A 14,030-nucleotide genomic window follows, 5' to 3' on the forward strand; every position below is an offset into this window, starting at 1 on the left:
GAGATGAAGGATATCGTACCCACATCACCCAGTCTTCTGTTGCCCTTGCCCACCCAACCTAAAGAATATCCTTTTCCATCCCTATCCCAACCCTGCAGTTTGTGGATCACTCCCTTATGGTCGACCCAATTGCAAGACCTGTCCCATACGCGCACCCACTACCCCCTACTGCAGTCCACTCACAGCCCTGCACTGTAAGAAGCAGAGCCAAATGTTAAAGCACCTGTGTTTTGTATCAGCTCTGCTTCAATTTCTGTGCAGCATTCTATGTGGGTGTGACAAGTGACCAACTGTGTACTCACAGAATGGCCCCCACAAAACTTGAAAAACTGCAGTCTTGACCATCCAACTGCAGAGCATTTGAAAACAGAGTTGAATACCTCTGCTTTTGCTTTGCTACCCTCAATTTCTGTTCCTGTCATCTATGAGTCTCTGGACATGAACTTTGGTGCCACAGACTGTCTTTACATATGATTAATATTTGTTTGGGTTTTTTGAGAAATTTTTTGATAAGGTCCTGTTACAGTTGTAATTGAAGGCTTTGTGCACAAAACTTTTGTCAATCGAACGTGTTTCTTTTAGCATTTATCTGTCTATAGCCATGTGCTGTGTTTTAGACCTGTTGTACTGTAGTCTCTACTTAATTTGAGGTTTCTTTACAGAGACTGTATAGCATGGAAAGTCACTCCCACCATTATCTGTTCTACTAAGTACATACGCTGGTGAGCCAAAATGTTATGACCACTGCTCATTGTGAGATTGAATGCTGCGTAGTGGCTTTTTGGGCTTGTAAAGCAGTTTGGCAAATGTATAAGCAGAGCAAATAGGGAAACATTGTAGTGATGATAAGAGCCATGAATGAGGAAAGCCACTAACATGACAAATGGCAAATTGTTTTGGCCCAGCACCTAGGAACAAATGACTTTGCAATGGTAAAGTGTGTCACAGCCAGAGAGAACGAGTCACTCTCTTTTTTTAAAAAAAAGCAATTTCAATTTTTTGTGTCCTAGTTGGCAAAAAATGACACCCTGTACTCTTTGGTGGGCTGCGTCTCAAAGAAATATTGTTCTAAATAGTGGAGAATGAGTTGTACACATAATGAAGCCCTTGTTGGTGTTCTTTCTACTATTCCTCCTTTTATCATTTGGAATTACTGGTTGTTGAGTTTTCAGTCTTTAATATGTTTCACGTTCTTCTGTGTTACTATATAAAAGGGTGAAGGTTCAGATATATATATTTAATGTTGCACCAGGTGCTTCTGCTGTTGAATCAATATGATCTTCCTGGTTTTAAAGATTTTCTTTCAACTGTCACTATGGCTGTTTATTTTTAGAATTGCTGTGGTCTGCATTTTGACTCTATAGCATATTTTCTTTCTTCCTTTTAGTTTTATATCTAATTGTATCCTTCTAATTCTAAAAACTAACTGTATCATTATGCATTAAAGTGTGAAACAAAGGAAGTGGCTTAAGTTACATGTTAATGAAAATCAGGTGCATGCATACTGCTAAAAGTGTGTGTATTTAACCTGATCTGATTATAACCTATCCTTCACTGGTCTCATGAAGGACATAATAACAAACCCTTGGGATGTGTGATACTACCTTTCTCAATTGTGACTTTGTGGTGCCTGACATGACGTTTTGCTGGCGAGACATTGGGTATGAGTGAAATCATTGCACTACATTTGGCAAGAAATGGAGGCTGCTAAGTTTGGCAAGTGAACTGTTGAAGTCGTCAATAATGCCAAAGGCTTGCCTGAAGTCTAAGAAGCACATGATAGTTGCCTCTTCTGCATCCATGGAAGCTTTAGGTCATGTATTACATTTATTAAGGCAGAAGATGTGCTGTGATGTGTACAGAAACCTGATTGGTATTTGTCTAGTAGGTTGTTTGTGGTTAGTTGGTTTGTCAGCTGGTTGTGGATTTTATATTCTAAGGCTGTGTACAATGCAGGAAGAATGCAAATAGGTCAGTAATTAGAGGGTGCTGTGGTAACGTTCTTTTTAGGTAGTGGCTTAACTAGTCCCAGTTTCCAGGACTCGGGAGATACACTTGTGGTTAAGATATTCATTATAGTGGGTCAGTAATAAGATTTGTCATTTAGACATAATCCATGAGTCTCTGTTTTGTTTGTGGTTATAGATAATGAGAAATACTGGTTCAGTTCTCCATCTGGGACAATTAAGTCAGCTGCAGCGTTTACTTTGCCTATACCAAGACCATACAGATTTTTCTGTAGGGCAGCTAGTTTTTTCTGTTGACAGTTAATAATGGGCATTCTTGAGTTTTGCATTTCTCACAGCTTGACTGACTCTACCCCACTTCTGTTTTAAGCAGTATGATTTTCAGGCATGGGGCACTGTTTGTTATGCAGCATCTGAGATTCACGAGTTGTTTCAGCTCTTCAGTTAGCCAGGGTGTTTCCTTCTTACTTTTCCAGTCATTAAGGGAACATATTTGTCATAGTTGAGTAAGTTTGTTAGTAAATCCATGAAGTTTAGGATTTATGTCAGAAAGTGAATACAAGACAACTCCCAAACTATTTCTTGCTCCTCTGTTTTAAGTTCAGATAAATTAATGCATTTGAAGTCTCAGTATGTAGTCAGTTGTGATTTCTTTCTGGGACATTCAAGAGAGTATGTCATGAAAATTATGTCACGTGCAGATATTTGAGAGGTACAAATTAATCTGTAGGTTTTGTTGCTAATATATTTATGAGTCTGTGACTACTGATCGTATGATGGGTAGGAGCAAGATGAAGTAATGACACATTGGAAAGAAGCACTTGCATAAATTTTGCAGTGGAAGGACTTTTTATAGAAAATTTATGTTAGTGTCATCAGCTATAATTAATTATATGCTCATATGTCAAGACTTGAAAGAGCAGTTTCATAGAAAGCAAACCCATCTACTTTAGAAGGTTTGTAGAGGACACACATCAGGCACTTTCTGTTAAAGGAATTGACCTTTATGAACATGTGTTCCACTTGTTTACCTTCATTATTGTTGGATGTGTGTAGCACAGTGGGTGATAAATCAGAGTGTACATATGCACCTGCTCCGCTTTCTCATCTGTTACATCTGCCATGTCTCAGAAAGAGGTAGCTGTGTATATTTACTGTACTTGGAATAATACTTGGTTTGAGCCAGGTCTCAACAGAAGTACTACATGGATGTCTATGTCTTGAAATATACAATGGAACTCATTATGATGAGCAGCCAGAGATCGGACATTTGCATATGCAATGTGGAGGAAAATACTTGTTCTTTTTGGCTCTTTGAGAAGGAAGTTAAGGTTAGATAACATGGTATTTAGAACCTTTTTTTTATGGGTGTCATTTCAGTCACAACACAAATCTGTACTGTGTAGGAATGTTAGTTTTTGTGATACATTGTTTTTATTTTTATCTCAAGATTTTCTCTTGTATTCATTCGACTTAAAATAGCTGTCATCATTTGTTGACAATGAGCTTTATTAATATTTTTGTTGTTGGCTATGTAATAGTTGTTAGTGTTAAAATGGTAAGTTAAAGAGTTGTTTTATTTTCATTTTACAGAAATGGACTGTGAGGAATTCTCTCTCCCAGATATTGACATGGAGCAACCAGTACTAGATGAGTTTCCTGATTCTGCCAGTAAATGTGTAGAAGTATGGACAGAAAAGCTTGAAAAGGGCATATTGTCCTGTGCTCACTTTAAAGAACACTGGCGTATATACGTGCCGAGGATATATAGTCCAGATCCTAAGGGAAATTGTTTGGACTTCAACTACGATGAAGCAAAGGCCCAAGAAATTTTATTTCAGCCTCTAGAAAGATTCATCTGCAATGGGGACCCTCAAGAAGTTTTTAGTGCTCTAACACAGACAGCAAATCGATCAACTGTATGTGGTAGAGTCTTCAAAATAGGTGAGCCGACATACAGCTGCAGAGAGTGTGGTATGGACTCAACATGTGTTCTCTGTGTTGACTGCTTTAAACAGTCAGCTCATCGTAACCACAAATATAAGATGGGAACCTCTGGTGGTGGTGGATGCTGTGACTGTGGAGATACGGAAGCCTGGAAAAGTGAACCTTTCTGTGATATACATGCTGCCGGTTCTCAAGCAGGGCAAGAACCTGTCAAGTGCTTACAAGAGGATATGGCAGAAAGAGTACGTGCAACTTTCAGTGCTGTTCTCAAATATGCATATCAGATGTTGACTGTGGAACATCTGAGAGTGCCTTCAGATCTGAGCATTAAGGAATCAGAAGAAGGAACATTAGGTCTCTTTGATACTGACACTCACTGCACTGTTCTCTATAATGATGAGACTCACACCTTCGAACAAGTGATTACTACTTTGTCGAGAGTTATCAAATGTTCACAGAAAGATGCTATAGATTATGTGACAAATATAGACAGAGAAGGTCGTGCTGTTGTGAAGTGTTCCACTTTTCCACATTGCAAAGAACTGAAAGCAGAAATTGAGCGTTTTACTGCACGCCATGGAAACAGACCTTTGAAAGTACTTGTTGTGCATGCTCATGTAATTGCTCATCAGGTATTTGCAATGGAGCTTTTAGAGTGGTTACAAAAAATTCTTGGCTACGGGGAAGGCTTCCGTGTGGTTTTCAGTGAGGTAGCACTAGAGCTTGACCATCAGGAATCTTCAATAATAGAGGGCATTTTGGTCAGAGATTCCCATTTGTGGAAATCTGCACGCACCCACTGGCACCGTCTTATTATTTCTGGACTCCTGATGGAGTATGAGAGCAAAAAGGCATTTGCTAAACTCTTCACAAAGACATACAACGTTGTCCTCAAAGACTTCATGCGAGATGATCACGATCACGCATTTTCTATTGCCTCTATGTCAGTGCAGGTCTTTACAGTCCCTACATTGGCTCATTATCTCATAGCAGAGGAAGATGTTCTGTATATCCTGTTGAATGCTTTTATATCAGAATGCAACCGTAAATGCAATAAAGCAGGGAAACTAGAATTTGAAAGAAATTCATCAAATGGTACTTTCAAACGTGCCCAGTTCATACTTTATGACTTGCGTTATCTCCTGAGTGCAAAGCCGACTGTATGGACAGATGAGCTACGTAAGGGATTCCTTCACGGTGTTACGTACTTGCTTAATCTGTTATCAATGATGCAAGGAATGGACCAGATAACCAGGCAAGTTGGACAGCATATGGAGTATGAACCTGAATGGGAATCAGCTTTCAATCTCCACATTAAACTTGCACATGTAATAACATTGGCTCTGGAATGGTGTGGTACAGACAGAACAGTTCTGATAAAAGCATACAGAGCTACTCTAAAAAAATTGCACGATCCCTCTCAAGTTGGAGAGGTGCGGGAGTTGGCCGATCACAGTGCACCGTGTTTAATTTACGATGTATCTCAGCAGCCAGTCTCTATACATCTACCATTATCTCGTTTTTTAGCTGGCTTACATCTTCATTTGGAGAAATTTGGTTTAGAATTTAGAAGTAATGAGTTCAAGAATATACCTAAACCAACTCCAGAACTAATTATTGAACCAGTACTAAGAACACAGGTAATGATTTCTCAAGTGCATGCTGGAATGTGGCGTCGCAATGGTTACTCTCTTTTGAATCAGCTTTATTTTTACCACAATGTCAAGTGCCGATCGGAGATGTTAGACAGGGATATCATATTGTTACAGGTGGGAGCATCATTGATTGAAAGCAATGAATTCCTCATACATTTGCTCAATAAATTCAATCTCTTAAACTGGGCAAATCCTCAGTTTGAAACAAATATCCTCAGAAACCCAGAGGAGGATAGTATGAGGCAGACAATAAATTTAGTTGAAGAGTTCCTTGGTCTTCTTATAACAATTGTTAGTGAAAGGTACACACCTGGTGTTGGTAAAGTTACAGAAGATGACAAAATAAAAAAAGAAATAATCCAACAGCTGTGTATAAAACCACTGCCACATTCTGAGCTAAACAAAACTCTCCCTGAGGATGTCAACCATGAAACTGGGATGGAACGGGTAATTGATCAAGTTGCAGTGTTTAAAAAGCCTGCACAGGGAACAGGGAAAGGCGTGTATGAACTGAAACCTGAATATTATGATCAATATGATGTTTTCTTTTACCACTATACAAGAGAAGAATTGTCAAAGTCAGAAGAAGCCCAGAGGAAGAGGAGGAAAGCTCTTGGGGAGTTGGAATGCTGTCCTCCTCCTGTTCTTCCACCACTCAGTGAAGCTTTTATGATGATGGCAAATCTGTTGCAATGTGATGTAATGCTGCACATTATGAAAACTGTGTTGGAACGTAGCATTAATCTTAGAGCAAGAAGTTTTTCAGAAGCTCAGCTCCACAAGGTGCTTCACCTCATAGGTTACGCTTTGCACGAAGAAGAACAGAAGCATTACCAATATATGGTATTTGTTGAACGTGCAGAGAAGTGGGGACTTGAAAACCTAATTGAAGAGTTGTGTGGTAGTGCAAGAGTTGAGGCGCACAAAGATTTGCTGCAGTGGACACTAGGAAAGTATAGGCAAGTTGCTGCAGCTCGCAAACTTGGTCACGTACAACCTGCACCTCAACCTCAGCATCAAGAGGGGGTAGGTCAGGCAGAAGATTCTGCAAATGAGGAAAAGGAATGGAGAGCAAAAATGGCAGCTCAGAAGAGGGCAAAAATAATGGCCCAGATGACAGCAATGCAAAAGAACTTTATGAAGGAAAATGCCAAGTTATTTGAATCAGCTCTTGCAGAGAGCTCTTCACAAAAAGAAAATGTGGAAATGTTCATGGATGTTTCAGAACAGTCAGAATGTCAGCCCATTGCCCTAGGACCAAAACAGACAACACGGGCAACAACGGACCGCACACATACTTGCATTTTATGTCAGGAAGATCAGACAGTTTCTGCTGGTGGACAAGCACTTGTTGTTTCTGCTTTTGTTCAAAAATCAACAGTACTCTGTACTCACAGGGGACTGTCTGAAGAATATCTGGAAAAAATGTCTGAGCCTTTATTTCTCTCAGCTTCTATTGGGCCAGCTCCATTTACTGGCACTTGTGGTCACGTAATGCACAGTAATTGCTGGGAAAAATACTTTGAGAATGTCCTGGCCAAAGAGTCGCGACGACCGTATCGGCTCCGGCAGCCGGCAAGCTTTGACATTGAGAAACAGGAATTTCTGTGCCCGCTTTGTGAGTGTCTCAGTAATACACCGTGCCCACTTGTTCCTCCTGTTGGATCTCTAATATCAAATTCACAAACTGCTTTGACAAATTTATCATTTGAAAAATGGATCTCAGGTTTGCACCTTGCTTTAAAATACAAGAAAAAGATTAGCAAGACATTAAGAAGTATGGAGAAAAAACAAACTGATTCAGCAAGTGACAGTGGAGGTGGAACTGGTGAAGGTGGAGAGGAAGAAGAGGAGGATGTACAAGTCATGGAATCACTTTACTACACGTGCCCAATCCACCAGGTTGTTGTTGAACTTGGGGAAGATGGAGAAGCATTTGCGTCACTGTTTTCACGTAATAACCTGAGGACCGAGTTTTCGGAAAATCTGTCTACATTCATATTACTGTTTGCACAAGCCACTTTCACTAAAAGTCTGGGTTCACACCCTAAGTATGGTGATTCAAGGATTGTTCTGATGGCATGGAAATCTTGTGCATACACAGTTCATGCTATGGAATGTCTTCTCAGAGATACTGGCAAGCCATTGCTTGGTGATCTATCATCAAGACAGCAAGACTGTCTGGAAGGTCTGATTCGTCTTGTAGCAGTGCTTGGAACGACGTGGAAGTTTCCAGATATGATAAGCAGCCATGCTTTGAGATTACTTACAATAATTTTAGAAAGCCCACATGATGAACCTTGTATCCTTGACTGGGATACATTTGGTGTGCTTTTACCTTTGACGTTGTCACTATCCAGTTTGTTTTTAACTGATGGTGCTGTTCCTATTCCTACTGGGGGTTTGCAGGAGCTATATATTTTTCGACTTATGTTGTTGTGTAACATTGTAAAAGTACTGTTAACCAATGATTTTGAAAGCACTGAAATGAGTATGGAAGTAGAGGGTGAACCAGACGAAACTGAAAAGCTCATTGGTTTTATTACGGATGTCAGAAGAGCTGCTGGAATTGCACCAGAAACTAATATTCAAGTAAAGGCAGTATGCAGACTTGTGCAGGAAGCATGTATACCATTTTTGCGTTGTTGTGTCCTGTTTTACCACTTCTTGACAGGCGTTCCAGCTCCACAGGTGTTGCTGGAGGTTGGTGGAGACACTTTTGATAATATGTGCACTTATCTTGGATTGAACATTACACTTTCAGAACTGGTATGTGGAGATGTGAACAGAGACTTGGTTGTGCGATGGTGTCAACATCCGAAGGTGCAGCAGTACCTGTCTGGAGCATCAAAGTATCCATTTGTTAAAGTTCCTCAGCCGGTAAACCAACTCATTTCTTTGCCTGTTGATTACAGTGAATTAATCAACACTGTTTCACTCTTCATTTGCCCGAACAGTGACCGTGAAGATTCTCGTAATCCAACTATGTGTCTAGTGTGTGGTGACATGTTGTGCTCACAGAGTTATTGCTGTCAAACTGAACTGAATAAGACATTAGTTGGTGCATGCACTTACCATGCACACGAATGTGGTGCAGGAGTCGGTATTTTTCTTCGTGTACGTGAATGTGAAATTTTGTTACTGGCCAGTCCCAATCGAGGATGTTTCATGTCCCCACCCTATTTAGACCAGTATGGTGAGACAGATCAGGGATTGCGAAGAGGTAACCCATTGACATTGTGCCCTGAGAGGTACAAAAAATTACAATTGTTGTGGTTGAGTCATGGTATCTACGAAGAAATTACTCGACACTTGGAGTCTACAACTAATATTGTTACAACACAGTGGCAACATCTTTAGTCACTTAGATTATTATTGTTTATGGAGGTCATTGTTAAACTTCTGTCAAGTATTAATATCTCATTCACTATGAATTTTTCCACACTTCATAAACTATATTGCCATGCAACCAAAATTAGCAGAATGTCATTTTAAAAAATACTGTTCTTCTGTTTCATGAAGTTCTTTTGATGTTATTCATTATATGACTGTTTAGAACTGTAATGTATTTCTAATTTGATTTCCAGGTGTATATAATTTTGTTCTTAAAGAACAAAAAAAATCTTTGGAGGCTGTAAGAAGGAATTGTACAGAATAGTAAATAGTAATTAATTTTTTACTTAGAAGTGTCTAGTTAATGAGTTGAGTTCATTTTTTTGTTTGTTTTTCTGGATTGTTTCTTGTCTTAAAATTGTTTGTAGTGTCTGCTGTGATACTCTCTCCGTCATTAGAAATGGGTTATAACTGTTTTACAGTATTTATTAATGCACCTCTTAACAACGAACGCTGCCACATGAAGATGTGTGAATAATGAGAGACTTGTCATGGCAGTGTTAAATGGTATAGTTTTCTAGGAGATTTTAAACCCTTTTTTACATATTCTATTTATTGCAGAGATGTGAGCAGCTGCAAATAATTCTGAAATATCATTCACCAGATGCTCAGCATATCTTTTGAAGATATACCAAGTACCTCTATAGTATTTTCTAGTTACATGTACATATTGATAACGTGTACAGTACAATAATTGACAAAATGTAAATAAATATGAAACATGATCAAATATTATTGAGAAAACTATTTTGTTTGGTGGTGATGGTAAACTGAAATTTCAGTTGTATCGTCCCCAGCACATGGTGTGGATTAGTGTAACCTGAAAAGTCTTTCACATTATTTTTTAGTGGAGTTAATGTAATGAGCATTGGAAGATTGGTTACATAGCGTACAGGTGGTTTCAACTGTCTAGATTATATTGCTCATTTGTGGAATGTTTAGTTTGAAACCCAATTTCATGGTCAGCATTTGCCAGTGCAATACCCTGTTTGCTTGTTATAAACATGTACAGTGATTATTGATCTGATGGCTGCATTGAAACTAATAGTAAGTCAAACATAGGTTTTTGGTTGTACTTATTGTGCGAGTACGACTCGGTATATTTCGCTGGAAGTGTTGAACTAAAACAGATCTCAAACTGCGGTTACAACCATTCATAGAGGGCTGAAACTCAGGATTTGTTATTTTGGAATTGTACTGAATAATTGCATAATATTTAACTTTGCTGTGTGTTCGTCGAAATTATGTTATTTGTTGACAGATTGTAATATAAACATGTATTCTTTTTTGTTATGGAGCTTACAATGAGATTTTTGCCTAGTTAATGAATTCTTGTAAAAACAAACATTTCTTGGACATAGTTCACAGAGATATGGCAGAAGTTTCTGAAAGCAAATATTTTATTCTATGTTTTAAGAACTTCAGAAGTTACAAAGATAGAATACAATGCAGAACACAGGGTCAGTGGACACAATCAACTGAAGAAATGAATAAAATATTGCTAGAGAGATGGCAGCTACTGTATTTGATTGAATAGCTACAGCAAATAAAAATATATAGGGATTTTGTGTGGGTGTGGAAAGGAAGTAGATAAATCAAAAATGAGTTTGAAAGTATGACAGCAAAAGAAAAAGGCAGAAAGGGGTGGGAACAACAGAATTGGTCATGGAAGTAATGTTTTGTTGAGTGTGCAGTGAGTTCCATTGTGTTGACACCATTGTAAAATGCCTATGAGAACTTCCAAAGGAACTGCTGCACAGTGCATGTTGTTTCTTAACTAACACGCAGCATTACAGTGGATGTGGCTGCATGACTGAAAGCAGAAGACATGAGGCATTTTTTGCATAATGAATTTGCATATGTATGTGAAGTAAATGGTTCTGGAGGTACAATAATTGCAAAGAAGGGTTGTTAGGTTGTGACATGCCCTAGAAACTATTGAGAGAATCTTAGTGACATTAAACTTCCATTTTGAAGAACTTTATGAGGGAGTCTGTCATATTGAAGAGACTGGCTTGCTTATTCCATCCAAAAGTTGTGAAAAATAATGCCCTGACATTTTGAAAGGCTGCTGAGATAAAACATCCAATTTCAGGGGGCTATTTGCATTCTATTGGTGTTTATTCCCAAAATAGTTTTAGATTAGGATCTGCCACTGACTTTTCAGTTTGGAAGGGGTTGGGAGTGTATACGAAGAAGGGTGTGCAACAAGAGCTGCTTACACCCACATAGATTATTATTTTCAGTTTCATTCTCCCAGCAGAAATATTTCTGCTGCATTGCCACTGGCTATTTTTTGATTATCTTTGAATTTGTTTTGACTGCTGCATCGTGTCTGACATTACAGATTAATGCTTTTTTTTAATCACTGACTCAGAATTAGTTTACAGCTTTCTCTGACAGAGGGCATATGTATTTTATTTTACAGATACATATACTGTTAATGAGTTATTAGTAATTATTCCAAACTATTTTTCAGTCTTGAATTAGTCGATAAAGGTCCAGATAAGTAAATTTCGTTCAGCGGTGAAAATCTTCAGTTCTGTGTAAAAGCATGTAGAAATCACAAACATCAGACAACTGCACCACAGCTATGCAATCACAATATTCACATAATCAAAATATGACTCATTCTGACTTAAAACTCGTGTAAAACAACAGTTCAATAAAACCCATGTTGTGACTGCCCAAGATTATGATAAGCAGTTATTTATATCAGTTACAGCTCTGAGAAGGTATAAATGATTACTAGTGATTTCAACCATCGGAAGCCATCTTCAGATTTATAAATCATAAGAGTGGAAGACGTATTAGCTCATTTTGTATATTTCTCCCTTTACATGGATATGGGAAGCCCTGGTGGAATTTCTAAGGAAACCTAACAACTCGACAGATAGTAGAGGTACGAAGTCACCGAAAGGCACATCAAAAAGACTTTGCTGGCTGAAACAGATTTGAAGATGGCCTGTAATGGCTGAAATTAGTTATGATCATCATCATACATCCTAGCCAAAATAAAAATTTTGTGTAGACACTCTATTATCCATTCAGTCTGTTTTTGTTGTTCCATGATATCCATGAAGTTTGCCTAACACATCCTTCATACTTCTGTGGCAGTGCCCTTTACATAATGCAATTAGTTGTCTCAAGCAGTTGCCACTCAGAATAAGCAATGTTTCAAGAGAAAAAATATTCATAAAGCTGTGTATATTGTGCAACATTGTTTGAGCAAAGTTATAAGGAACACGCTACTGTTGTGTGACCACCAAAAGACTCTGTAAGAATGAGTGTGGTAGTGTATACTTCCAACACAAACTACTTTGTTAATGAATGCAGTTTTTTTTGTAGAACAGTAGAAATTGTAATGCATTTTTATAAGCATAGTTTTCATTTTCACATTGCTTTCTAAGTATTTGCTAAATGCTAGGAAGCTCACATTTATTTAAATACCTGGTGCTTAGGTAGTGCTCATATCTCTCTCTCTCTTTTTTTACGATTTCATTTATCAACTTTTGTATTCTTAGAATTCTCTATATATTGGCATTTGTTCTTTATCCTTTCCTCTTCTCTCTTCCTTTTCAATACATGTAATGCTATAGTGTGCATTACTCACGATTACTGATCTTCTGCATTGAATCATTATCTCCTCTGACATGAAATGTATCACACTTAATCGATAATACTACTGTTCATCTTGATACTCAAGCACATTAAAAATATAAAACAATCTGTTTAAAAGGTCAGTTGATGGATACAAATATAATATGATGCAAAATACTAGCTTCCAGAACCATCCACTAGAAAAGTTTGGTACAGTGGGAGTACTTAAGAATAAAAGTTGTCCACAACTCCAAATCAAGAGACAGACGAAGACAAGGTGAGAGGAAACTCCATATCCCTCTTCTCTCTCCCTTTGTAGTATTTGATGACAATACTAAACAATCTGTTTAAAAGGTCAGTTGATGGATACAAATATAATATGATGCAAAATACTAGCTTCCAGAACCATCCACTAGAAAAGTTTGGTATAGTGGGAGTACTTAAGAATAAAAGTTGTCCACAACTCCAAATCAAGAGACAGACGAAGACAAGGTGAGAGGAAACTCCATATCCCTCTTCTCTCTCCCTTTGTAGTATTTGATGACAATACTACTTATCATTGAATAATTTGATGTTCTGCAATCTTACCTATCTTTTGCTTGATGACAGAAACTGTCTGCTGCTGCCTAATAAGCAAATGCTATTTGTATCTTGTTTTTGATGTAATTTAACTTGAGGGATTCTTTTCCTTTACATTTTGTGTTCATGACATTTGAGTTTTGAGCAATCTATTTTTCAGTCTGTCATTTTTCCCTACCATTCTGCCTTCTAACAGCCCCTATAACTGTCCTTTTTTGCCCAATGCCCTCGTGACTGTCAAGTAGTTTTAAACTGATTAAGTATGAAATCAATGTGATCTTATCAGTAAAATGTTTATGGGTTTTAAGTTAAAGAAAATTTTGTTCCTGATTTATGCCATTCAACAGTAGTTTGTGTATAAAAATAGTTAACTGTGTCAGTACTGGTATTATTTGCAATTCATTATGTTTAAAAAGAAAGAAGCTATCCCTAGGAGACTTGCCATCCGAATTTTCATCTCTTTTTTTCTCATTCCAGCTGTGTCTGGTTCCACTCTAGTTACTTGTGTTCTCTTTGTGTTCCATTAATTTAACTTTTCTGTAATTTATTTAGTTGCCTGTATATAGTTGCCTGTTATTTGTTAATATAAAATATTTGTATTCTTCATTGTTGAAATTTTATTTACTGCGTGATAAATAAAAACTGTTGTAATTATTCTGAGCTATTATTTCTGTGCAACTTGACCTGCAAAAATATTTGATTTTGTTAAAAATTGCTGTACTTTAATTAACTATGGTTATTGCTCATAGCCAGTGCTTTCTACTTATTAACCATTTAATAATGTCTCATTCTTTTTATATACCTAGTACCAGAAGCTTCTTTCACAGCCTCTTGAACATACACTTATATTTCTCAATTGTCATGTAAATAATCTGGATCTTTTTTAATA

The 14,030-nt window shown here is 37.7% G+C and overlaps 1 protein-coding gene across 3 annotated transcripts in view; it reads left to right on the top strand.

Annotated features, from left to right (window-relative positions):
* LOC124805351 (E3 ubiquitin-protein ligase UBR2) overlaps positions 1–13,795 on the top strand; it is a 31,987-nt gene extending 18,192 nt beyond the window's left edge. For all 3 annotated transcript variants that reach the window (XM_047265885.1, XM_047265886.1, XM_047265887.1), the window contains one exon: positions 3,561–13,795. In XM_047265885.1, coding sequence (XP_047121841.1) covers positions 3,563–8,929 — 5,367 coding nt within the window. In that variant the 5' untranslated portion in view covers positions 3,561–3,562 and the 3' untranslated portion in view covers positions 8,930–13,795. The remainder of the gene's footprint in view (positions 1–3,560) is intronic.
* The last annotated feature ends 235 nt before the right edge of the window (positions 13,796–14,030 follow it).

Source organism: Schistocerca piceifrons, chromosome 7 (assembly GCF_021461385.2).
Source record: "Schistocerca piceifrons isolate TAMUIC-IGC-003096 chromosome 7, iqSchPice1.1, whole genome shotgun sequence".
NCBI lineage: Eukaryota > Metazoa > Arthropoda > Insecta > Orthoptera > Acrididae > Schistocerca > Schistocerca piceifrons.